Source organism: Sorex fumeus, unplaced genomic scaffold (genome assembly GCF_029834395.1).
Source record: "Sorex fumeus unplaced genomic scaffold, SorFum_2.1 ptg000073l, whole genome shotgun sequence".
Classification (NCBI taxonomy): domain Eukaryota; kingdom Metazoa; phylum Chordata; class Mammalia; order Eulipotyphla; family Soricidae; genus Sorex; species Sorex fumeus.
The window spans coordinates 14,044,303-14,068,221 of record NW_026606130.1 but is presented as its reverse complement, the minus strand read 5'-3'; the positions used below and the strand labels follow the sequence as shown (position 1 = coordinate 14,068,221).

The following is a 23,919-nucleotide window of genomic DNA, read 5'->3' as shown; positions in this document are numbered from 1 at the left end:
CAGGGAAAATGAGTACAAATACACACAGGAAAAAGGTATGAAGAGTCAGAGCTCTCTTGAGAGGCAGTTTTGATAAGCACTAAATTCCTGATAACCATCAGGGCCACTGTTGGCATGGCCAGGGTGCGGCCCTAGGTTAGGTACTGTTTCAGTGGAGCTAGACTGCCGGGCTGCATAAGGCATAAGGATCAGAGTGACTCTGGATAAGTAGTAAGAGCTTTTGTGCCCAGGATCAACGGAGCCAGGGCTGGGTGTTGCTGGATTGGGTTAGGCTGGGCGGGGCAAAGTCCCGCCAGCAAGTAGGCGGGTACGAGGGCGGGGAGCTACGCGGAAGCCGGCTCTCTTAAAGCAGCAGACTGCGCGCCGAGGGAGGCTCTTTCCTGGGTGGGGTTTGTGAAGTCGTGGCCCGTTAGCAGGAAGCCGAGCCATCGCCCAGATTCTAGCAAGAGACTGGACCCAAGCCGTCAGACTCAAGAGTCTAAACATAGTGTGTGCTGCGTGATCAGCCTTACCCTACAGCTTCCAGCCAAACTTTTCCAACTCCGCCGCTTTTGTCGCCACTATGCCCAAGACGGTGAGTGCCTGGGTTGGGCGCTGCGTACCCCGGGAGCTCTAGCTGTTCTTTGTAGCCCCATGCCAATGGCCTGTAAATTGATCGGCCACCCGTCAACCCGCCCGCGACGCGCACTCCAGGAAGGCCTAGGGTGGGGAAAGGCAGCGGGGTGGTCTTGCGCTAGAGAGCTCTGCGGGGTGATGGGCTCCAGGGCTAGAACTGTGCACCAGGTAGGCACGACCTCTTTCTCAGATTACAGTCCTCTGGGATGAATTAATAGGGGTGTTAAAGATTTACTTGATGGCCCAAGTTCTTCTCTTGCCTCTGACGGGCCATGGTCTCAGAAAAGACTCTAAGGAGAACACTTCCCTCTAATTCAAGGAACTGGTGCCTTTCTGGTGGACAAAGCTTAAAACAGAAAAACAAGAATCGAGGAGGGAGCTTCTCAGGACAGATTCCTCAGCCCTATTTAACATTTTTACAGTGTTCCCAGGTGACTTCAGTTGTTTCCCACTATGGGCAGGGGGAGACAGTTGTGGAGGGACTCCCAGAGGATGCTTGATTTACCCAGGAGTGCCAGCATTTCACCAGACAGGGGTTTAAGGAGAGGTGTATCTCACCTCTAAGAGGAGAAGGGTTTATTCTTTCTCTCCACTCACCAAATCCTTGCCCTTCCCATTACTTAATGACTCTATCTCCTCATCACCTCTGGACTGTTAGGTGGATTCCCCTCCCTTTGGGCCACACTTTTCTACTGTGGTGATAGCTATTGGGATCTTCACTCCCAGCTATGAGAAGAGCAGAAACCTCCTGGGAGTGGGGCCTAGTGGGGCCGGATGCCTAGGAAGGAGGGACAAGGGAGGGTGTTCCTGAATAATGAGCTTTGCTTGCTTTCCTGCAAGTCATGCCAAATGGCTGCAGTTGCCTTTGACTCCCTCAGGAAGGCATAGTGACCACCCTGGCTTGAATCCCTTTGGCAGTTTGTTGGGCTAGCCTATGCTCTGGATGCCTTCTCTATAGCTTTGTAGCTCTGAGATAGTGACTTTCTGCCTTAAGAAGGGCAGAGGGTCACTAGTATGAGAGGAATACTGGTGGGTCTAGTTCTTTGGCTATGTTTTTAACTTGGTTTGCCACAATGCTGTATTACAAGCTGACTGCCAAGTTATTCTTGCCTTTCCAGAACTTGGCCTTTCAGAAGCACCAAGTTTTTAGCAAGTATGTGTTTCTACCACTTCTCTCAAACTGTTAGTAGTTTTACGGCATGGGGCTTTCCCACATATTCTCTGTCTCTCCCCTCCTCCTCGCTTTCGCTTTCCCCCAAATAAGGATGAAAGTGTTTGAAAAGAAAGGGGAAAAGACTCTCTTTCTTGCTAACTTAGAGGGATATAGTTTCCTCCATGTGGTTTTATATCTCTTTGACTGACTCCTGAATTATAAAGTTGTAACTTTTTTTTCTGAATAGGTAAGCATAACTCTCCATTATAGACTTGTGCCCAGTCCTCTCTTCTCCACTGGCATATTTCATTCGAATTCTGAGATCTCTTACCTTTAAGCACTTGATGGTCTGGGAATTATCTCAAACTTGCTTTATAATCCCACCTCAGTCAAAGATGTCAAGGAAGACATCAAGGTGACCCTTTTGGAATGCCCTGACACAAAGGCTAGGCAGGGTGGGGGGATGGTGTGGTGGGTGGGCGGGCTACTGGGAACATTGGTGGTGGAGAATCGGCACTGGTGGAGGGATTGGTACTCGATCATTGTATAACTGAAACCCAAGCACGAAAGTTTGTAAGTCTACAACTGCACCTCATGGTGTTTCACTAATAAAAAAAAGGTGACCCTTTTTTGAGTATGGAGAGATACTAGAATGTAAGCATAAGGTAAGGCCTCGATGCAGAATACTGAAGGTAGTTTATGTATATTGAAGTGAAAATCAGGAGGGGTCTGAATTTTGATAGGGTGAAAGCTAGAGAGTTAATTGTTTAGTGCTCTTTGTTCTAAGGATTGGTCAGCTATGTCACATATTAACATATGTTAACATCATATGTTAACATTAACATCATAGACTCACCTCTAACCTGAAAGTATCTCAGATGCAAGCTATCTAAAATAGTAACTCTATGTTTTTAAACCCTATCTTAATGTCGAGAAGCCTTGCAAGACCCCTTTTCCAGCCTTATTTCCTTCCTGTGTCCCCTTGTCTTACTAAGTTCCACAGTTTTGTGCTGTAAGGTTCTATTTACATATCTTAACCTGTGACTCCCTTGAATATCCTGGAGGCTCACAGAGGTATAAGATCCTTGAGAAACTTGCACTCACTTTCTCTGTCATGTTTCCTCTTATGAAAATATTTAGGCCTACAGAAAGGACCTACATGAGGGGACACAGTGAGCGAACCAAGGTTGGAGTTCAGGTTTTTAGATGTTTCTACTACATAGTGGTTCTTGAAAAAATTTTCCCTGTCAGTATTCTGACTCAGAATGCTCACATATTCTGATATAGTGGTTCAAGAAACAAATTGTTTCAAGCACTCTGGGGTTTCCTGATCCTTTTATCGAAGAAAGTGCTTAATTTGGGCAAAGTAATGGATGTTGTCATTTGTGTGGTTTCCTGATTTGAGTTGATGGTTATTCTGGTTGTTTTCTGATTCTACATCCGATAGATGAGACATCTAGGGGTCATATCTTAAATCATCATCCTTAATAAGGAAGAAATTTCCCCCACTTTCTGCTCCTCCTTCATTATGTGTGTTAGGCTACTTTTGAAGTGTGAAAATAGGGGAACTTAATAGAAAATTCAAATATTTTTCTTCATATAAACTCTACAACCTCTTTCAGAGTTGGTTTCAGTTTTATAGACAATAGTCTTAGACAACCCAGGCTCCCTTAATTCTGTAAATATATGCAACACTTCCTACAGTTCTTGGATTCTACTTCTATTTGCCAGTTTCTGGGTTCTGTTTTAGTAGCCAGAATGGAGAAGATTATGATTGCCATCTATACTTTCTGGTGATAAGACAGTTATAAAACTTTAAAATGTTTACATCACAGTTGAGTAAGACTCAGTTGAGACTCAGTTGGGTTCTCTAGAAATAGGTTGTCTAATATTCTAAGGGTATTTTTGAATTTTTGGTTTGTTGGCAAATGTTATTGGTTTGTTAAAAAGTTGTCAGCAAGAATGGGCACTGGTGGAGGTATGGCTACTCAATCATTGTATAACTGAAACCCAAGCACAAAAAATTTTAAGTCTACAACTGTACCTCATGGTGTTTCAGTAATAAAATTTTTTTAAAAAGTTGTCAGCAAGTCAAATCTTGCTATTTATTTATTTATTTATGGTTTTTGAGCCACATCTGTCTATGCTCAGGAAGCTCTAAACTCAGGAATCACTCTTGGTGAAGCTTGGGTGACCAGATGAGTGCCCAGGATGAAACCTGGGTCAGCTGAATGCAATGCAAGGACCCAATTTGCTGTCTCTTTAGCACAGAAATCCTGTTATAGAATATGTGGGGAAGCTTAGACTAACAGATAGAGAGGAAGTGACCTAGAATTATGGATTATGTTAGTAGTAGAGGTAGAACTTGAATCTAGGTCTTCACTAGAGGTTCAGTTTAGGAAAACTGTCTCCAATTTGGTTATATTTTTGTTCAACATATCAAGGTAATGTCAAGAAAGTGGCCATTAGTGTAGAACCCATTTCCTTGAAGTATTTGAATGTTTCTGAATTTACTTTCAGCTAAATTTTAACTGGGGTTTTGTGGATTGTTTATTCTCCTGCCATTCCTAGCATTGCTTGCACCACTCAAGTGTCACTAAAGTGGTACTTGGTGACTGAGGCAAAATCTGAGTTTTAACACTTGAACCAGCCCTGATTACAGATAGGTGTGCAAGGAAACAGGAATGGAGATTATGTGAAAAGGGGGTTTACATTCTTCCACTTTTTTGTTTGTTTCTGCATTTCACTTGGTTCTTTGTAAAACTGTAGGCAATACAGAACCATTTTGGTTTTTTTCCTTTAGGCAACACCTTGAAATTCCTCTGGGCATAGATAGGCTGGTAGAACTAGAGCTCCATTACCAGACCCTTGAAAGCATCAACTAATTTGTATTCTCATTTAAGTTAGAGAGAAGAAGGTTACTCTTTTAGTGGGTAACTGATGTGGTATTGATTGCTAGTTTGACATCTCTAGCTTCCTGTAACAGTATCTCTTATGTTTAGAAATGCTGAAAATTGCTGTAATTGCAGGTTAATAACACTTAGATTTAGTATTTTTGGGTAGGGTGAGTGTCCAAGAAGTGCTGGGCCACTACTGGTGATACTTAATTAACTGGGGGTTAGACAGTTGAATGTTTGGGTTTTTTGGTAAAAGAGGTCAAAAAAACCACATCTGCAAGTATTTGGGAGATGTCTGGGGCTACACCAAATGGTGCTTGGAGGGCTACATGGTTCCAGGGATTTAATTTATGTCCTTGCACATGCAGGACATACAGCCTCTACCACTAAACTACTTACCAACCCTAAGGGAATAGTCTCCTTTTGATCTTTCAAAGAGAACTGAATTTTTTCACATTTGTATGTTCCAATTCACAATCATTTCTGCTTATAAAAACTTATCCATGTTTTCTCTTCCCAAAGAAAATAAAAGCAGTACAAAGCTGGGGCAGTCTATTTATCAAGTGAACAAGTTAGTCATGTCATGATTGACTAAATTTGCTTTTCATCCTGCTTTCCATTTCATGCTTGAAAGCACTGAAAAGCTTTTCAAGTCCGGCCTCTGATTTGTGGTATGAAATAGTCACTTAGTGGGTTAGGTTTTAGACTCCATTGATTAGGAAGGTTGATGTTGGTATGGCAAGTACATTGGTTTGTGGATTTTTCTTCTATTTCCATATAAAAAGCAAACATTCTAGAAAATTTGTCTTCAGTAAAGTGATCCAAATGATGTGACCCTTTGGTTAAGTCCTTCTTCAGTTTCATAGTCTTCCCAGGTTGTTATGGGGCAATTCTATTAATAGTTACATTTGAATGTGACTTTTTGTCCTATCATTTGGGAGAACCTTGATGGTATAGCCTTAAATTGTATGTTTATACATTGTATGTTTATTCATTCAGACATTCTTTCCTCAAAATTTGAATTCCTTCTACATACCAGGCAGTGTACTACGGCTATGCTGAGAATACAAAGTTGAATAGCACTTGCTAAAATGTATCTTCTTGTCTCCTTACACCTTTAGAATTTTGTTTCTTCCTGAGTATTGAGTTCAAAATGGAGCATAGTTTGTGAGTTGGTTTATTACAGTAGTACCTCCAATTAAAATTATGAAAAAAACTAACATGAATGTTTATGGATGTTTTTTCTTTTATCTATTGCCTTATGGAGGAGAAAATTCTATGTCTTACTGAGAAATAAGAAAAATGAATTGAGGTTATATTGGGATTATTCTGGATTGATTGAAGAACCTCTGCAAATACTGATATTTCACAGATTTTCTTTTTTTTTCCCACTGAATTTTTTTTTATTATTATTTTTTAATTTTTTAATTTTTATTTTTTTACAGTTGTAGATTTGCAATTTTTTGTGCTTGGGTTTCAATTATGCAATGATCAGATACCCATCCCTCCACCAGTGCCCGTTTTTCACCACCATGGATAATATCCCTCCCACCCCCATCCCCCCATCCCCCCCTGCCTCTGTGGCAGGGCAATCCCCTGTGTTCTCTCTCTCCGTTTGGGTGTTGTGGTCTGCAAAAGAGGCATTGAGTGGCAAACATGTTCAGTCCATAGTCTACTTTCGACATGCATCTCCCCTCCTGGGAGGATCCTCCAAACATCCTTTATTTGGTGCTCCCTTCTCTATCTGAACTGCCCTTTCCTCTAGGATACCCGGCTGGTCTCTAAGTTATGGAGTAATCTTTTTTTTTTTTCACTGCCCACTTGCCAATTATTAGCATAGACCCTTCTGTAGAGTTCTGCAGAAAGAAATATCTGGTGTATATAAATTAGCTTGTTGTTTTCAACGTGTGGTATTTAGCTATAGTAATAGACATAGGGGATCTGATATTATATTAACCAACTTTCTAAGATAAATACCATCATTTGCTTAGGACTTAACATTTCAGAAATGTCTGCATTTTGGATAATCTAGAGTTTCCTCAGCCTTCTGTTTTCTTTTAAGCTCGTTATTATAACTGGCTAAGGTTTCTTACATAAATATTTTGAATCGTAGAGAAATAGGGTTGGCACTTGACATTTTAATAGAAACTTTGTTTTACATGGAGACAAAAATCCAAGAAAAAGGAGCAACTTGAATCAATGTAATAGAATTGGAACTTAAAGACAATTTTCCCAACCTCCGTTATAGGGGAGAAAATTTGAATGTTTGCCTTCTAGATGGCAATCTCTGCAAGGTGCACAGTGCTTTTTCCCTCTGTGCTAGGATTTGACTCCTCACTGTTATTTATTCGCAGTGCCAGAAATTGATCTCAGGAACTACACATGCAAAGCAAGCATTCTACTGATGGACTAGTTCTTAGTCTCTGACCATAGTGTTATCATTCTCATGGGAAGAGTGATTTACTCTTTACATATCAAAGGTTGCTTAATATGGAAATAATTTAGACTCTGACTATGCCTTGGAATCTTTTAGCAGTTCCCGGGGAATAAGGGTTTTGTAGTGGATGACATACTGTGCACTGATGGGAGCTAAGGAGCAAAGGCTAGCTACATTTTACAGCTTCACTGTCCTCAACATTTTTAATAGAGTCCAGTTATTTCTTTTTTATATTCTTTGTTAGAATGACCAGACAGTATGTTTGATCACATAAAGTCGATAAAAGTATTGAAAGGAAGACCTGGTTTTTCTGATACCAAATTTAGAAATGCTTTCTGGACTTCACTGTTTTATAAGGATCACTCTTTTTACCTAAGGACAAAGCCTTTGAGAAAATCAACTCTGTGATAGTTACATTAATAAGGTATCTGCATTAGAGTTTCCCTAAATACTGTATGCTATAGCATATTTCAGTCAGTGCAGGTTACTTAATTTCAATGCTTCCTTTTCTTCTAAACTATACAGATAATAATAGTACAGGTTTCACAAGGTGGTTGTGAGGATTACAGGAAGCAGTTCATGTATAGTTATTAGAATTAGCATTTAACAAGTGCTTTTCAGATATGGTTATTATAATTATGGAGCTACTATATACCCAATCCTGTGGTATGTAAGGTGGCCAATAAGATGGTAAGCTTAATTTAAAAATATATTTACTATAAGTGATACAGATAATTGAGTGGGTTACACAACTGCTGCCTTTATTGATTTATTATTTAATTGGAGGCAAATGACATATGCACATAAAATAGTGGGAAGGAATATTGCTGTGAACAATGCTGTAATTAAAGAATTGTGAGAAAAATAAACCTTTTGAGTAAAGGGAAGGGGTTCACTGGACTGTGAGCAATTTCTTGAAATATATATATACACATGTGTACACATATTGTACGTATGTGTGCACGTACTATATGTGTATAATGTATGTATATACTGTATGTGTATATTGTATGTATATTGTGTGTATACTGTATATATAGTATGCATGTGTATAGTATATATAGTATGTATATATGTATATATAGTATATGTATATACTGTAGATATATACTGTATGTATATACTGTATGTGTATACATACTGGATGGGAAAATGTTGTCATATTGGTACATGAGTTTAGACTGGTGCTTTCTTGAAATTGAGTTTATCTGAAATGAAAAAATCTTGCAGTGTTTATTATTTTAATGGGATCCACAGAGTAGTCCATGTGAGCAAAGACCAAGTTTCCCTTTCTAGGGTTAGTTATAAACAATGTTCCTTTCTCAATTATCAAAATTTCTAATGGGGTTTGTTGACAGAAACTATATTCTGGGTTTTCCAGAATTGGGTAAAGTAAAATAATGTTTGCTGTCCTTGTTGCCCAAATAGTTACATGACATGTTCCTTCCTTTATGTAGCCATATAAGCTAAACCAAAGAATAAAGTATAGTGATTACTCTCTTTATGTCATTATTTCGCTAACAGCTTTCACTTCTTCCAGTGGCTTTCCAAATTCATTTGGGAAAGAATGAAAATGATCTGAGGAATTACTTAATATGTGGCTAGGTGGGCTTTCAAATGTGACACTTTTAGCTGGGGCATTTCTGTATTGTCTGAGCCTTGAACTTGAAGAAAGACTCCTTAGGGTGACTTTCAGAACACAACTCTTTTTTAAAAAAATTTATTTAATCACCTTGGGATAGTTACAAGCTTTCATGTTTGGGTTACAATCATACAGTGATCAAACACCCATCCTTCTACCAGTGCACATTCCCCACCACCAATATCCCTGTAAACCTCCCCTTTCCCACCCTCCCCCTGCCTCCATGGCAGATAATATTCCTCATACTCTCTCTCTATTTTTAGGCATTATGATTTGCAATACATACCCTAAGAGGTTATCATGTTTGGTCCTTTATCTACTTTCTGCACACATCTCCCATTCCGACCAGTTCCTCCAGCCATCATTTTCTTAGTGATCCCTTCTCTATTCCAGCTGCCTTCTCTCATTTGCTCATGAGGCAGGCTTCCAGCTAATGAGCAATCCTCCTGTCATGTGTATCTACTATCCTTAGGTGTCAGCCTCATGTTATGTTGTTTTATACTCCACAAATGACTGCAGTCCTTCTATGTCTGTTTCTGTCTTCCTGACTCATTTCACTTAGCATGATACTCTCCATGTCTATCCATTTACAAGAAAAGTTCATGACTTCATCTCTCCTGACAGCTGCATAGTATTCCATTGTGTAGACAGAATACAACTCTTTTGTTGTCCTGATGACAGATCCAGATTTCATGCTCTTTTTTCCAATGTAAATTAAGTTTTGACATAGCTGATATGGTTTCCTACCATTGTGCTTGTTTAGTAGTAATGTTTTTCTAGATAGCTCCAGTGATCAGTAACCTCACAGATTGAAATTCTTTTCAGTCCTACTGAGCCTTCTACTTTATGCAACTTAGGAGATAACTTTGTGTGGCAGAGAACCAGTCATGGCCTCACAAAAGAAAAGTTGAGATGTGGACACTTGATTATACAAAAGCAGAGTATAAGCCCAAGGAATCCTTTTCCTGAGTATGTATTTGGAAGGTGACAAGGATCAGATGCTGGGAGGGGGAACAAAGCAAACCTATAATACTTGATCAGGCTCCTTAATACCAGTCTTCCTTAAATACCTGGGAAAGATGAAGGCATTTTTCCCAGTAAAATATTTTTAGCATAAAATTTCCTAATTTTACTGTCCTGGTATAATCTACTCCCATTAATCCTTTCTAGAAAAATTTAGCCTGACAGATATATGAAGTACCAGGGTTGATTGATCTGTGGTTTAGGGTTAGAAGACGGAGATCAAGTTAGCCAATTTTGGTTTCAGCTAAATTGTACAAAACTTTGCTATCTTCAAGAATTTTAAGTGACTTGAAATTCTCTCTAATCATCTTCGCAGATATTCCTGGTAGATTGGATACCTTAAAGAAGTTCCCTTTTCCCACAATAAACCCCCCACTTAGTTTGTGATTGAATATTTTTTTCTCTAACATGGAAATAACAACACTATCAGAAATGTGTACATGGGATATAGCAAAGTCTCCTTTCCCATGTTTCTTTCTCTCTCATAGCACTTGGGCCATGGTAGACTTATTATATAGTTAGTGAGAACATCTACCACTATTTTATTGTTTTACTTCAGCTTTATAACTCACTTTACTACTGGTCATGGACAGCTGCTCCAACTGTGCTTGAGGTGGATCCAGGGGAAATTGAGCCTGGTATTTTTGTTAAGGTTGTGGGTTTGACTCCTGGCCTCAAGCCAGTTGCCAGAGGGAACTAATGACTAAAGGTTTCCTCCCTGTGCCATCAGCTTCTGGAACCTTTCCTGATCTTAAATTACCATTCCAGTCTGCCTTATTTAGCTATTTTCTTCCCCCTCAATTACTCCTAATCACAGTCCCCCATTCTCTCATGGTACAGGAAATGCTATCCTTAATTTTATATCACTGTCCTCCCGTTGTTCATCGATTTGCTCGAGCGGGCCCAGTAACGTCTCCATTGGAGACTTTGTTGTTACTGTGTTTGGCATATCGAATACATCACGGGTAGCTTTCCAGGCTCTGCCATGCAGGCGAGATACTCTCGGTAGCTTGCTGGGCTCTCCGAGAGGGGCTGAGGAATGGAACTCGGGTCGGCCATGTTGGCTGCGTGCGAGGTAAACACCCTACTGCTGTGCTATCGCTCCAGCCCTTATCAGAACTTATTAATTTTATATATCATCCATAAAATTTCTTTTTGTTAAAGGGTTAATTAGAATATGAGCCAAGGTTCTTTGTAAAAGAGGAGAGTGGGAGAAGAGAGAATCATATGAGAACCCTGGAATGATTGTGCTTTCTCTATCCCAATCTCTGTTTGCTGCCTTATCTCTGCTGGATCATCCCCATAAATTTCTTGCCTAAATTTCTGAGAGACAAGCCATATACTTTCTGTTTATAAGGTCTTTTTGTTTGTGTATACGTAGCCCTCTCACTTGAATTTCCTGAGTATTGAAAAGGACTTGTTTCTCCCTATGTGGGTTAAATATCCCTTTGCCTATATTTCTATATTCAGTTCTGTCTAAGCCTAGGTTATAAGAACTTATGTTTTGATGTTTACAGCTTGTGATATATGTTTGGATTTAAAAAATTCAGTAGAAATGGTACAATGAAAAAAATAGTGGACTGAATCAATATACCATGTTTTTAGTCTCTTGTGACACTTTGGGCTAATAACTTTCATGTGCCTTAGTTTTTCGTATATACAATGAGAATATTTGCTTTTTATGATATTTTGTTATATATGTTCAGTCTTTAAGAGGACAATATGTAATGAAGGTTATTTGGGACTTTCATGCATTCTCACAGGGATTTCTTGCGAAAGAAACTTTTCATTGAGTATGGAATTGCTGAAAAACTTGCACCCAATTCACAATACAAAGCTGTTGAAGTAATTCTTGTGATTATGACAGCTATTAAAAGCTGTTCCCAATAGGAGACTAACAACCAAGAATAGCTGAGATTAGTACGAGGAGGTTTATTCCATGGTTTGGAGGCCAGCCAAACATGCTAGGGGAAAAGGCAGCTCAGATAAAGAAGGGAGCACCAAATAAAACGTGTTGGGAGGATCATCCCAGGATGGGAGAAGCATGCTGAAAGTAGACTATAGACCAAACATGATTGCCACTCATTGCCTCTTTTGCAAACCACAACACCCAAAAGGAGAGAGAGAGAACAAAAGGGAATACCCTGCCACAGAGGCAGGGTGGAAAGGGGGGTATGGGGGGTGGGAGGGATACTGGAATCCATCACTGTCACTGTCCTCCCATTGTTCATCGATTTGCTCGAGCGGGCCCAGTAACGTCTCCATTGGAGACTTTGTTGTTACTGTGTTTGGCATATCGAATGCATCATGGGTAGCTTGCCAGCCTCTTCGGTGCGGGCGAGATACTCTCGGTAGCTTGCCGGGCTCTCCGAGAGGGTGGTGGAAAATGGGCACTGGTAGAGGGATGGGTATTTAATCATTGTATATTTGAAACCCAAGCACAAAAATTTGTAAGTCTACAACTGTGCCTCATGGTGTTTCACTAATAAAAATTTATAAAAAGGTTCTTAAACTAAAAGAATACTAAGGACAGATAGAAATAATCTCAGAAGAAAGTTTTAGAACACAGGGAATCATGAAGATAAAAATTAAGTCAAATTATTTTAAATCAAAATATATATTGAACATACTAAACAATAAATGTATCTTGGAATTATAAAATAAAAAAAACAGCTGTTCCCTGGCAGCATCCTTTTTAAAATTTTATAAATGTTAAAATTCTTTTAAAATATCTTTTGCTTATAACTTGAATATTTCTACCAAAGATAACTGCAATCTTTGATCAACAAGGATGTACAAATTTCCACATGCCTGTTAAAATAGTTTGTTTCTTCCTAACTGACTTTAAATGTAACTTTCTCCTCTACTGAAACCATCTTATTTTGTAAAAAAATTATAAACCCAAATCTGTGTTTAACTTAGGAAGAAGATACAGAATTAATTTAAACTTCTTCCTCAAAGTCGTACTGAAACAAAAAGTTCTTTCTTTTAGACTGAGTGCAGACATTTAAATTTTTAGCATGACAAAATAGAGCAGTGGCTGTTTGGAAAAGTTACTCTCTACTCTTTAAAGAGTGACATTGGGAGTGTAATTCCCCTGCTCCTCTCACTGTCCCTACCTCCACATTGTTATCAATCTGTACGTTAGTTCTTTCTTTTTCAGTGGGTTCTTCTGAGTGATATTTGACCTAGTTACTACAGAGCTTACTGTGGCACTCAGACTTAGAAAGACAAAGTGTTGACTGATTGCTTTTGATTTCTTTGTTTTCTTTTCATTTTTATTGTTATTTCGGTAATGTACTTACAATGGTGTTCATGTTTGGATATTTTTTGGTTTGTGTGTATGTGTGAAGCAAGATAGTTTTTATTGAAACCTATTAGGAATCCATGAGAGAAAGAAAGTGATAACACGTTTTTAGTCAGAGTGAAAATAGGAAGCAGAAAACAGAGCAAGCATGTTCAAGAGATACATTTCAAGGTAAAACACAGACTTGAAGAGCTAGCCTGGAAATGGTTTTGCTGTACAAAGTTACTGGATCTATACTACTACCAAAGTGTTGGGTAGGAGATTAGAGTCTAGCTTGCAGACCATAGTTTCTGGCTAACTTGGGTCTTGGTGAGTCCACAAAGAATTGAAGACCCTTTGGTCTGCAGGAAGGGGAAGAGCAAGAACCAAACCAAAACTGAATGCAAATGAGATTTTACTTCCTCTTACTGCCCTTTACCACAGCTTTCTCCTTAGGCTATGAAATTGCTTTTGGCAGAGTCTTAAATTGCTAAGCTCTCCTTCCCCTCCACTTCCTCTGTTTGAGTCATGGATGGCTATGTTGCCTTTGGATGAAGAGTGCTTGGCGATATGTATTTGAGTAGAGTTAAGAGGATAGATTTCTAGTGAGGGAGATCTCCACATTCCCAGCCATCACATGTTCAGCCTTTAAATGATGTTGCATTTTGTTTAATATATGTTGCTTTATTATTAGACCTATAGCTCAAAAGAGAGGACTTTTCTGAATTCTATAAGGGCCTGATGGGACCTAAACTATTTAGTGTAGATGGGGTACACTTAGAGCTCTTTTATTTGTTTCTTGGGCCATATGTGGAAGTGCTCAGGGTTACTCTGGCTCTTGAGCACCCAGGGATCACTTCCTGTGGGCTCAGGGGCCATCTTGGGTGGTTCCCCTCAGATTGAAACCTACCCAGAATTGAACCTGGGTACGTTATGTACAATATAAGTACCCTATCCACTGTACTATATCTCTTGCTCCAGCACCATCTCTTTTAACCATTTCTTTTTTCCTCCATACTAACACTTGTGAATCAAGGATCCTACTTGTATCTCAGCCACCTAAAAGTCAGCCATGAACTTGACTTTTATCTGCCATGAATCCTCTTGGGGGATGCCAATAGAAAAAAAAATGGTAGTTATCTATTAGGAAAAAATATCCAGGATAGTTTAACCTGATAAGAGTTAGGTGGGTATAGCTGGGAATGCTTTATCCCTGTATTGAGCTGGAATCACTGCTGGGCCAAGGAAAAATTAGCTACTGGAAGAATCCTCATTGATGGCAGTCTTTTCATTCTGACATGACTTGTAAAGGATGTCTGTTAAAGGTGGTAGAATTGAAAGGTTGGTGGTGATGGAAAGTATGTAGAGATGTGGAGAGAAAAAATTCTGGAAATGGAAAGTTAAATGAATGAGTAGTTATTTTTATATTACTCCCTTTTATGAAACCCAGCATGGCATGTGATGCAATTTTGTAAATAGGAACATTTTCTATACACTCACAAAGGAATTAATATTTATGTGCCTACTTGTCACATGGGCTCGAGCAATAGCATAGCAGGTAGGGCATTTGCCTTGCATGCGGCTGACCTGGCCGACTCGAGTTCAATTACTCTGCTCCTCTCAGAGAGTCCGGCAAGCTGCTGAGAGTATCTGGCCCGCACAGCAGAGCCCTTGGCAAGCTGCCTGTGATGTATTCGATATGCCAAACACAGTAACAAATCTCACAATGTTACTGGGCCCACTTGAGTGAATCGATGAACAACAGGAGAACAGTGGGACAGTGTTACAGTGCTACTTGTCACATATCTTACCTTTCTTTGGTGCAGTCATAGTAGATGTAAAAAATATTACTTCTCTATCCTTGTTTATTTATTTATTTCTATTTATTTTTGCTTTTTGGTCCACACCTAGCAATTTTCGGGGGTTATTCCTGGATTTGTGCTCAGGAATCACTCCAGGCAGTGCTCAGGAGACCATATGGAATGTCAAGGGATCGAACTGGGTTGGCTGCCTGCAAGGCAAATGCCCTGACCACTATATTATTTCTCTGGCCCCTCTATCCCTGCTTCACTATCAACACAAGTAAATATTGGATTTAAAATAAACATTTTAGGGGCATTTAGGTTGCTCTAGCATTTATCAGTATTTATAAAACTTAAGTAAAGAGAAAATATAAATCTTGTAGCATGGTATATGTAGGTAGAGTTCTTTGATAGGGAAAGCTCCATCCTAGTTCAGCTTCTACTTGATCCAACATGTCTACTATGCTGTAACTTCATAGGGCCAAGGTTCTTAAAGTAAACCATACCATTTTTCTTGGTAAATCAAGATAGTTTTTATTGATACTTATTTAGAAAGATGTGCAGGGAAAGAGAAAATTGCGTGTTTTTAGACAGATCATCTCCTTCTCCAGTGTGGAAATAGGTAAGCAAAGAAACATAGAGACAAGCAAATGAGATAGGAGGAGAACATGGGTTTGAAGAGAAAGCTAGCCATACTATTTTTGTTTCTTTGTTTCGTTTGTTTTTTTTTGGGGGGGGGCACACCTGGCAGTACTCAAAAGCTATTTCCATCTCTGTGTTTGGGGTTGCTCCTGGAGGTACTTAGAGCCATATAGTTCAGTGATCAAACTCAGATCTTCTACTTACAAAGCATGCACTCAGTCTGTTGAGTTCTTTATGTGGCCCAACCATGCTACTTCTATGTATCAACTCTAGCATAACCTTTTTCTTTCAGCTTGAAGTGTTAAGTGCCTCTTACTTCTTCCATTCATGTTTCCTCACTAGGAATGCTTTTGTTAACATTCCTGGGTAGTATTAGTTACATACCATCTTCTATATGCCTATTCTGCTCCAAAGGATTCATGTTATGGTAATTTACTTTGTGTTATTAATGCTTACTTTATTCCCTGACTTTATCCTTCATTAAACTTGTGAAGTTTTGTGCCAGAGAGATAGTACTGGGAATAAGGCACTTGTATTGCATACAACTAACCCCATTTTGATCCCCAGCATATGGTTTCCTGAGCACCACTAGGAGTGTGATCTGAGGACAGAGCCAGTAATAAATCTTGAGCTCCTCTGGATGTGTACCTTCCCACCATTTTTATATATACCATTTTTATATAATAGGCTTTGGGTAAGAATTTCTTTCTGTCTTTCTGAGGCAATCTAGAGTTTGGCCCTAGAATGCATATTTGGAGCATTACCTAACACTCTAATTTTAATTTTTATGTGCACTGCTCATTGGGGCATGGTCAGTATGCATGACTGTATTGTGTAATCTGTGCCTGAGGGATTTTTTCCAGAGAATCAGTGTTTGAATTTGTTCCTGTTCTCAGGGATGGGCAGAAGTGGGGATATATCAGAAAGAACAGCAAGGAAATGCTGTAGATAGAGCTCTCAGCTGCTGCTCTGCCCAATCTCTACCATTACTCAATGTGTCTAGGGGCCTAGAACTGTATATTTTTGCATATTTTGGAAGTTTTTAGACAAGTTGTGCTAATTTGGGTAGTAATAAGAGGTGTCTTTCTTCTTACCCATTCCCAAGAGAGGGAATATGGCCAGTATTGTTGATTTATAAATTTAGGTAGTGTTGAATGCCTTAAGATCCACTGAAGATGATCTTATCTTAAGAGGACTTTTCCCATCTGTTCTCAGTTATAGATGCTGTGCGAAGAATGTAGTGTGTACAAATTTGATTTGTGGTTTTTCATTATTAGAACTTGCTATAATAAGTGAAATGACACTGAAAAATATTACTCCCCAATCTTATCCCCCTCACACTTCTCTCCAGGATCACCATCAATATGTTCATTATATGACTTTCATTTTAAAGCTATACAAACATAACTTTAACAATAAAGTTCTGCAACTTGTGTCTTTTAATTCCTATGTGGTAGCCATTTTGTTTATGTCAAATCAAATTTAAAGTCTGTATGGATTCATAAACAAGCAAATTGTTAAGGAAGTAGAATCCTTAAAATTCACCAAAATGAAAAGGTCTGTATTTTTCATTTAGTGGAAAATGAAGTGGACATTGTAAGGGCTTACCTACCTGAGAGAGAAAAGCCTTTTTAGTTATTTCTTTCCTTCGGCCAATTTTGGGTTCCTTTTCTTGGTCTTTTTTTAAAAATTTTTATTAGTGAGACACCATGAAGTACAGTTGTGGACTTACAAATTTTTGTGCTTGGGTTTCAATTATACAATGATCCAATACCCATCCACCAGTGCCCATTTCCCACCACCACGGATCCCAGTATCCCTCCCACCCCCCACCCCCCCAACCCACCCTGCATCTGTGGCAGGGCATTCCTTTTTGTTCTCTCTCTCCTCTCGGGTGTTATAGTTTGCAAAAGAGGCATTGAGTGGCAATCATATTTGGTCTATGGTCCACTTTCAGCATGCTTTTCCCATACTGGGAGGATCCTCCCAACAACATTTATTTGGTGCTCCCTTCTCTATCTGAGCTGCCTTTTTCCCTAGCATGTGTGGTTGGCCTCCAAGCCATGGAGCAAACCTCCTGGTACTAATCCCGGCCACTCTTGGATGTTAGTCTCCTATTTTGTTGATTTATGTTCCCCAGATCAATGCAATCTTTCTATGTCTATCCCTCTCTTTCTGAGTCATTTCGCTTAGCATGATACTTTCCATAAATTTCATGACTTCATCTTTTCTAACAGCTACATAGTACTAAAAATATAGAATGCATCATAAATTTGTGTGTCATGCTTGTGCAGGGGCCATGCTAATCTTCTCTGTATTGTTCCAATTTTAGTATATGTGCTGCGAAGCGAGCACTCTTGGTTTTTTTCTAAGATCTTGAGCTGTGTGGTTAGGTTATCTATGTACGCCCTTTCTTCTTTCCTTAGGAATGCTTGCAATGCTATAAATTTTCCTCTTAGCACGGCTTTAGCTACGTCCCATAGGTTCTGGTAGCTCGTGTCTTCATTCTCGTTTGTTTCCAGGTATCTTCTGATTTCATCTTTGTCTTCCTTCCTGATCCACTCATTGTTCAACATTGAGTTGTTTAATTTCCAGGTGTTTGATTTGTTTTTTGATGTCTTTGTGTGATTTGGAGAAGCCTTTTTAGAAAATGTGAGGATTATGGACCCTTCTGTACACGTGAAGATTATGAAAACTTCTCCCTATTTAAAGTTCAGTACCCCCAAATTTAGCAAGATTTGTATTATTTCCTTATACCTAAATGATATTTATTAGTGGAGGGAGCCCCTTCCAGCTTTTCTATGGTTTTACCACTTTGGGGTAGTTTGATTTCACATAGCACCTGACTGAGACAGCATATTTTTCCTCAGAACACCTCTGTGTAAGATGAAGAAGTTGTGTCATCTCACACAGAAGTGTTCTGAAGAGAAATATGCTGTCTCAGTCAGTCAGTCAGTCATCAGAGCCTGGCAATCTCCCTGTGGCATATTCAATATGCCAAGACTCAGTAACAATGATGGGTCTCATTCCCCTGACCCTGAAAGAGCCTCCAAGGTAGCACTTGCTAAAATCTCAGGGCTAGGATGAATGGAGACATTACTGGTGCCTGCTCAAGGAAATCGATGAACAACAGAATGACAGTGATACAGTGATGTGTGTGTATGTGTGTGTGTATATGTGTGTGTGTATATATATATATATATATATACATATATATATATATGGTTGGTGGGTACATCCTTTTCTCATCTTCTTCCCTAAAAAACAGAGAAGCTGGATTAGAACCCTCTCCATAATTATGCGCTCTTTTGTCTTGGATCTTGTGGTAGGAAAGTAGAAATTCTCATAGCTTTTAGTTTTAACCATCCATCTAGTTGAAGAGATGAGGAAAATAGTGATTTATGAAATATAAAGAAATATGCAATCTATTTTTGGAAAAAATCTAGCCCAGTAGTTTTTCCTGGTCTTAAAAGCTTGATGACTTGAGGATATTGATCATGTTGAATGAATCAGGCCAGGATAAGAGAAGCAGAAATACCACATATGCAGGCTGTATTCTGCCCTCTCATGATATGCTCTACCCACTTTTGTTCTTATTTTATAGACTCTCAGAGTATTAGAAGGTGGAGACTTCTGCCTCCTCAGCCATTAAACCCAGAAACTCTGCGACCAGAGGTTGACTTTAACTGAATCAGGTCTACAGGTCACTGAAAGCATTATTATCTTCCCTTTTAGACAAACAGGAAGCTTCATGCAGATTCTAAGTGATGGGAGCTATCTAAATCTTACTGCATCAGAGAAAACAAGAACCTGAAATTAGGTTCCTAAATGGGAAAAGTAATGTAATGTTTCAGAATTATTACAGGACATTTGGAAAGACTTGGATGCAGTGTGTCTTCAGGCATTTATTGTATATCAGGTTTGTAGGAAAATCTGTTTCAACTTTTATTCCCCTTAACTACCCCAAGTCTTTATTTTTTTGAGTCAAACTTGGCGATGCTCAGGGGTTTTTCCTTACTCCACATCCAGGAATCAAACTTGGATTGGCTGACTGCAAGATAAGTGCCCTGCCTGGCTCTTAAGACTTTCTTTTTCAGTTGGTAAGGTGGTGAGTGTTAGCCTCAAAGTTGGCGGGGGCAAAGAGATATATACATATGTAACCTTGGAAAGACCTCAGATGTTAGTTCTGTGTAAAATCAAGGATTCAGGTGCTTAGAGAAATTTAAAGCATGTTTCAAAAGCCTGTGTTTGCAAAGGTAATAGAATGTATCAATGGAAAAGTATCTTACCATTAAGATTGATTGTTATCCTGAGCCACAGAAATGGCTCAGCAGTAGAGTACTTGTCTTGCATGTGTGAGGCCCTGGGTTTAATCCCACGCACTTCAAAAGATTGGTTATAATCTTTAAAAGATATATTATTAATGGACCTTTGAGAATTCATTATGGATTGCTTTGTAATTCACTCTTATCTATCCTTAATAAAAGTGTTTTCTCCCAGATACCCTGAACTGCCCTAAGTCATGTAAACCCAGGGAATGCAAATTCACTTGCCTTTTTTGATAATTCACATGAGACATGATTAGGTAATTATAGCCAAAACATCCCCAGTATATAGTTCTAGTTAGTTTAGATAGTTACTGCTGAGTTATTAATGTATTAAATCACTTTTTTTTTGTTTGGGGGTCATACCTGGCGATGCTCGGGACTTACTCCTGACTCTGTACTCAGGAATCACTCCTAGCCGGGCTCAGGGGAACATAGGGATGACAGGGATCAAACCTGGGTTAGTGGCAACAAGTCAAGTTTCCCATACACTGTAATAATGTTTGAGCCCCAGTTATATAACTGTTATGAAGATACTTGGTTTTCACCTCAAGGAAATAGTTAACTTTGACCTATAGAGCAAGTAGAGTGATATCTTCTTCCCAGGTAATTCATGCCCTCCCTCACTGACCTTTCCTTTCAGACTATGAATTCAGATTAAGGTGACAAATTTCTGAGAGTGAAATTGTAAAGTACCCTTTAAGAGAGTGGTGGTAGAGAAGACCCTGTATGAAATAGCCCTACATGGACTTCATTCTAAGCTTGCTAATCATGCTCTGTATAATTCTTCATTTCTCATACTCCACTGGTATTTGACTATCAGAGAGAGTCAGAACTGAAGAAATCTTTAAAAAGCTATTAGAAATCTCTCTGGGTAGGTTTCTTTGTAATCTAGTTTTGAAGCATCTCTGAAAAGGGATCACTAGGGTTAGAAAGCTGGCAGGACAGACTGGTACACTTCAAAAGGAACAAGAACAACCCGTGCTGGCATTGATGTGGGGAGAAAGGGACTATCTTTCATTGTTGATAGGAATGCCAACTGGTTCAGTCTTTCTGGAAAACAATATGGGCATTCCCCCAAAAATTAGAAATTCGCTTCCATATGACCTAGCAATACCACTTCTGGGAATATATCTTCAGGGTGCAAAAAAGCACTGTAGAAATGACATCTGCACCTATATATTCATTGCAGCACTGTTCACAATAGCCAGAATTGGAACCTTTGGTACATCTACAGAATGGAATACTATGCAGCTGTTAGAAGAGATGAAATCATGAAAATTGCATATAAGTGGATGGACATGGAGAGTATCATGCTAAATAAAATGAGTCAGAAAGAGAGGGACAGACATAGAATGACTGCACTCATTTGTGGAATATAGAATAAAATAACATGCAACTAACACCCAAGTACAGTAGATACAAGGGCCAGAAATATTGTCCCACAATTGTAAGCCTGCCTTATGATCTGAGGGAGAAGACAGCTTGGGTAGAGAAGAGATCACTAAGACAATGATGATTGAAGGGATCACTTGGATTGGGAGATGTGTGCTGAAAGTAGATAAGGACCAACCATGATGGACTCTCAGTATCTGTATTGCAAACCATAATACTCAAAAGTAGAGAGAGAGAATAAGAAAGAAATTTTCTGCCATAGAGGTAGGGCAGGGGGTGGGGTGGGGTGGTGGGAGGGATACTCACGATATTGGTTGTGAAAAATGTACACTGGTGGAGGGATGGGTGTTTGATCATTGTATGACTGAAACTCAATCATGAAAGCTGTGCAATGGTGATTCAATTTAAAAATAATTAAAAAAACAAAGCTGGCAGGGAGCTTTAGATGTATAGTAAATAGTTGCCTGCTTTCCAAATAGTTTGCTATTTAAAATATCCCCTATTAGATAGATGTGAGAAATATTGGTATTTTGGTGATAGGTGTGGTATGGTAACATTGTATCCTTAAGTCATAAATATTTCCCATCTTTTTCACAAGGATTGCTTTGACTATTTGAGGGCATGGTGTGGGGGTTATTGTCCATATGAATTTGAGAACTGTTTGATTCGTTTTTCTGCCACTGTCCTTAGGTCCTTTCTCTTACTCCTCCCTTTCCCTTATTCCCTCCCAACATTATTTTCTTCCCTGGCTTGGTAAACCCAGTTCTGGTCAGAGTCAAGGGGCAAACGAGGATTTAGTTTCATTGAACTTTGTCTATTAGGATGCATTGCTTCTTTATATTTCACAAATTAATGATATGATCTGATGCTTTTCGTTTTCTTTGACTTTATTTCATTTTGCTTCAGACCCTCTAGTTCTATTCATATTATAGCAAAATTACAACATTTTATATTTTCTTACAGTGGAATAGTATTTCATTATATCTATCTATCTATCTATCTATCTATCTATCTATATCTATAGATCACTGTCCTCCCGTTGTTCATTGATTTGCTCGAGTGGGCCCAGTAACATCTCCATTGGAGACTTTGTTGTTACTGTGTTTGGCATATTGAATACATCATGGGTAGCTTGCCAGGCTCTGTCGTGCGGGCGAGATACTCTCGGTAGCTTGCCGGGCTCTCTGAGAGGGGCGGAGGAATCGAGCTTGGGTCGGCCAGGTCAGCCACGTGCAAGGCAAACGCCCTACTACTGTGCTATTGCTCCAGCTATATATATATCTTACCTATTTTTCGGCACTTGTGTTGTTTCCAGATATTGCCTATTGTGGATAGCACCCTAATGAATGTAGGAGTGCAAAAGACTTTTGAAAACTGTTTATAAGGAAACAATTGCATTGAAGGAAGAAATGAAAGAAATGGGCATATGAGACATATATAGGCCCTCAATCACCAAATAGTTGAGTATGTATATTTTTCCAGTGTACACAGAATATTTTCTGAGGCAGATGATGTTTAATCATAAACACTTCTCTATAAAATAATAAAGTTAGAAATCATATCAACTATTCTCTCAGACTATGATGCTTTGGAAATGGGAATTAATCACAATCAGAAATGGAGGAATCAAGCAAAAAAATATCTTTTGGGCTGCACTTATGGTGCTCAGGACACTCAGGGATATAGGGTTCACTCCTAGCAAGGCTTGGGGGTGGGGGTCATTTATGGATTTCTGGGGATCAAATCTTGGTTGGGCATGTAAAAGTGCTCTATCCATTATACTACATTGTATTGTCTTTCCAAACTTTGCCTTACCCCGCCAATGATTTTTTTTAGTAAAAACACCCTGCAGTTATATTCCTTCAAAAAGGAAGCAGTAAGCAAACAACAGTTAACCAAAGATAACAAAACTGGAGCATTGATCAATAGAACTGAGTGCACATGGGATGGAAGGAAGGGTGGTATCCTGGGAAGTAACCATTCTGATTGTGGGTATGGTGTTGGGATGTTGTGTGCATGAAAGATAATTAACAGCATTATAAATCATGGTACTTTAATAAAATGGAAAATATAAAATAGCTTTTGTGCCCTTGGAATAGATGTGAAAAGTGGCATTGTTATATCATATGGAAGCTCAATTTATATATGTATACATATATATGGTATTTACTATATATACTACATATACATATATACCAATATACAGAAATATATTTGTGTACTTATTCCTGACTCTATGCTTATTCCTGACTCTGTGCTCTGTTATCACTTCTGACTGGTTTATTGGGTGCATATGTTGTCTCAGGAATCAAGACTGGGTCTGCTGAATGAAAGGCAAGTGCTCTTCCCACTGTACCTGGGCCTATAATTCTTTATTTTTTCAAAAGTCTCCATAGTGTTTTCCATAGAGGCTGAACTACATGACATTCCCAACTACAGTGAATTAAGGACACCTTTTCACCATACTCCCACAGTACTGGATGTTTCTGGAACTTTTTTAAAAGATTTTTTAAATTGTATAACAGTGAGATAGACCCTTACAAAGCTTTTCATGACTAGGTTTCAGTCATAGAGTGTTCCAACTAATTTCTCCGCCAGTCTACATTTCCCAGCACCAGAATCCCCAGTTTCCCTCCCATCACCCATCTCCTCAGCCTGCCTCTATGGCAGGGATTTTGGTACATGCCATACTAACTGGTGTG

The 23,919-nt window shown here is 39.1% G+C and overlaps 1 protein-coding gene and 1 non-coding gene across 2 annotated transcripts in view; one reads left to right on the top strand and one right to left on the bottom strand.

Annotated features, from left to right (window-relative positions):
• The first annotated feature begins 377 nt into the window (after positions 1-377).
• The window catches only part of MSN (moesin), a 98,662-nt gene continuing 75,120 nt past the window's right edge, over positions 378-23,919 (top strand). The window contains exon 1 of the mRNA XM_056130146.1: positions 378-574. Coding sequence (XP_055986121.1) covers positions 563-574 — 12 coding nt within the window. The 5' untranslated portion in view covers positions 378-562. The remainder of the gene's footprint in view (positions 575-23,919) is intronic.
• LOC130038246 (U6 spliceosomal RNA) lies at positions 17,747-17,852 on the bottom strand. Its single transcript, XR_008794626.1, has one exon. It is a non-coding gene; the product is annotated as a U6 spliceosomal RNA (small nuclear RNA).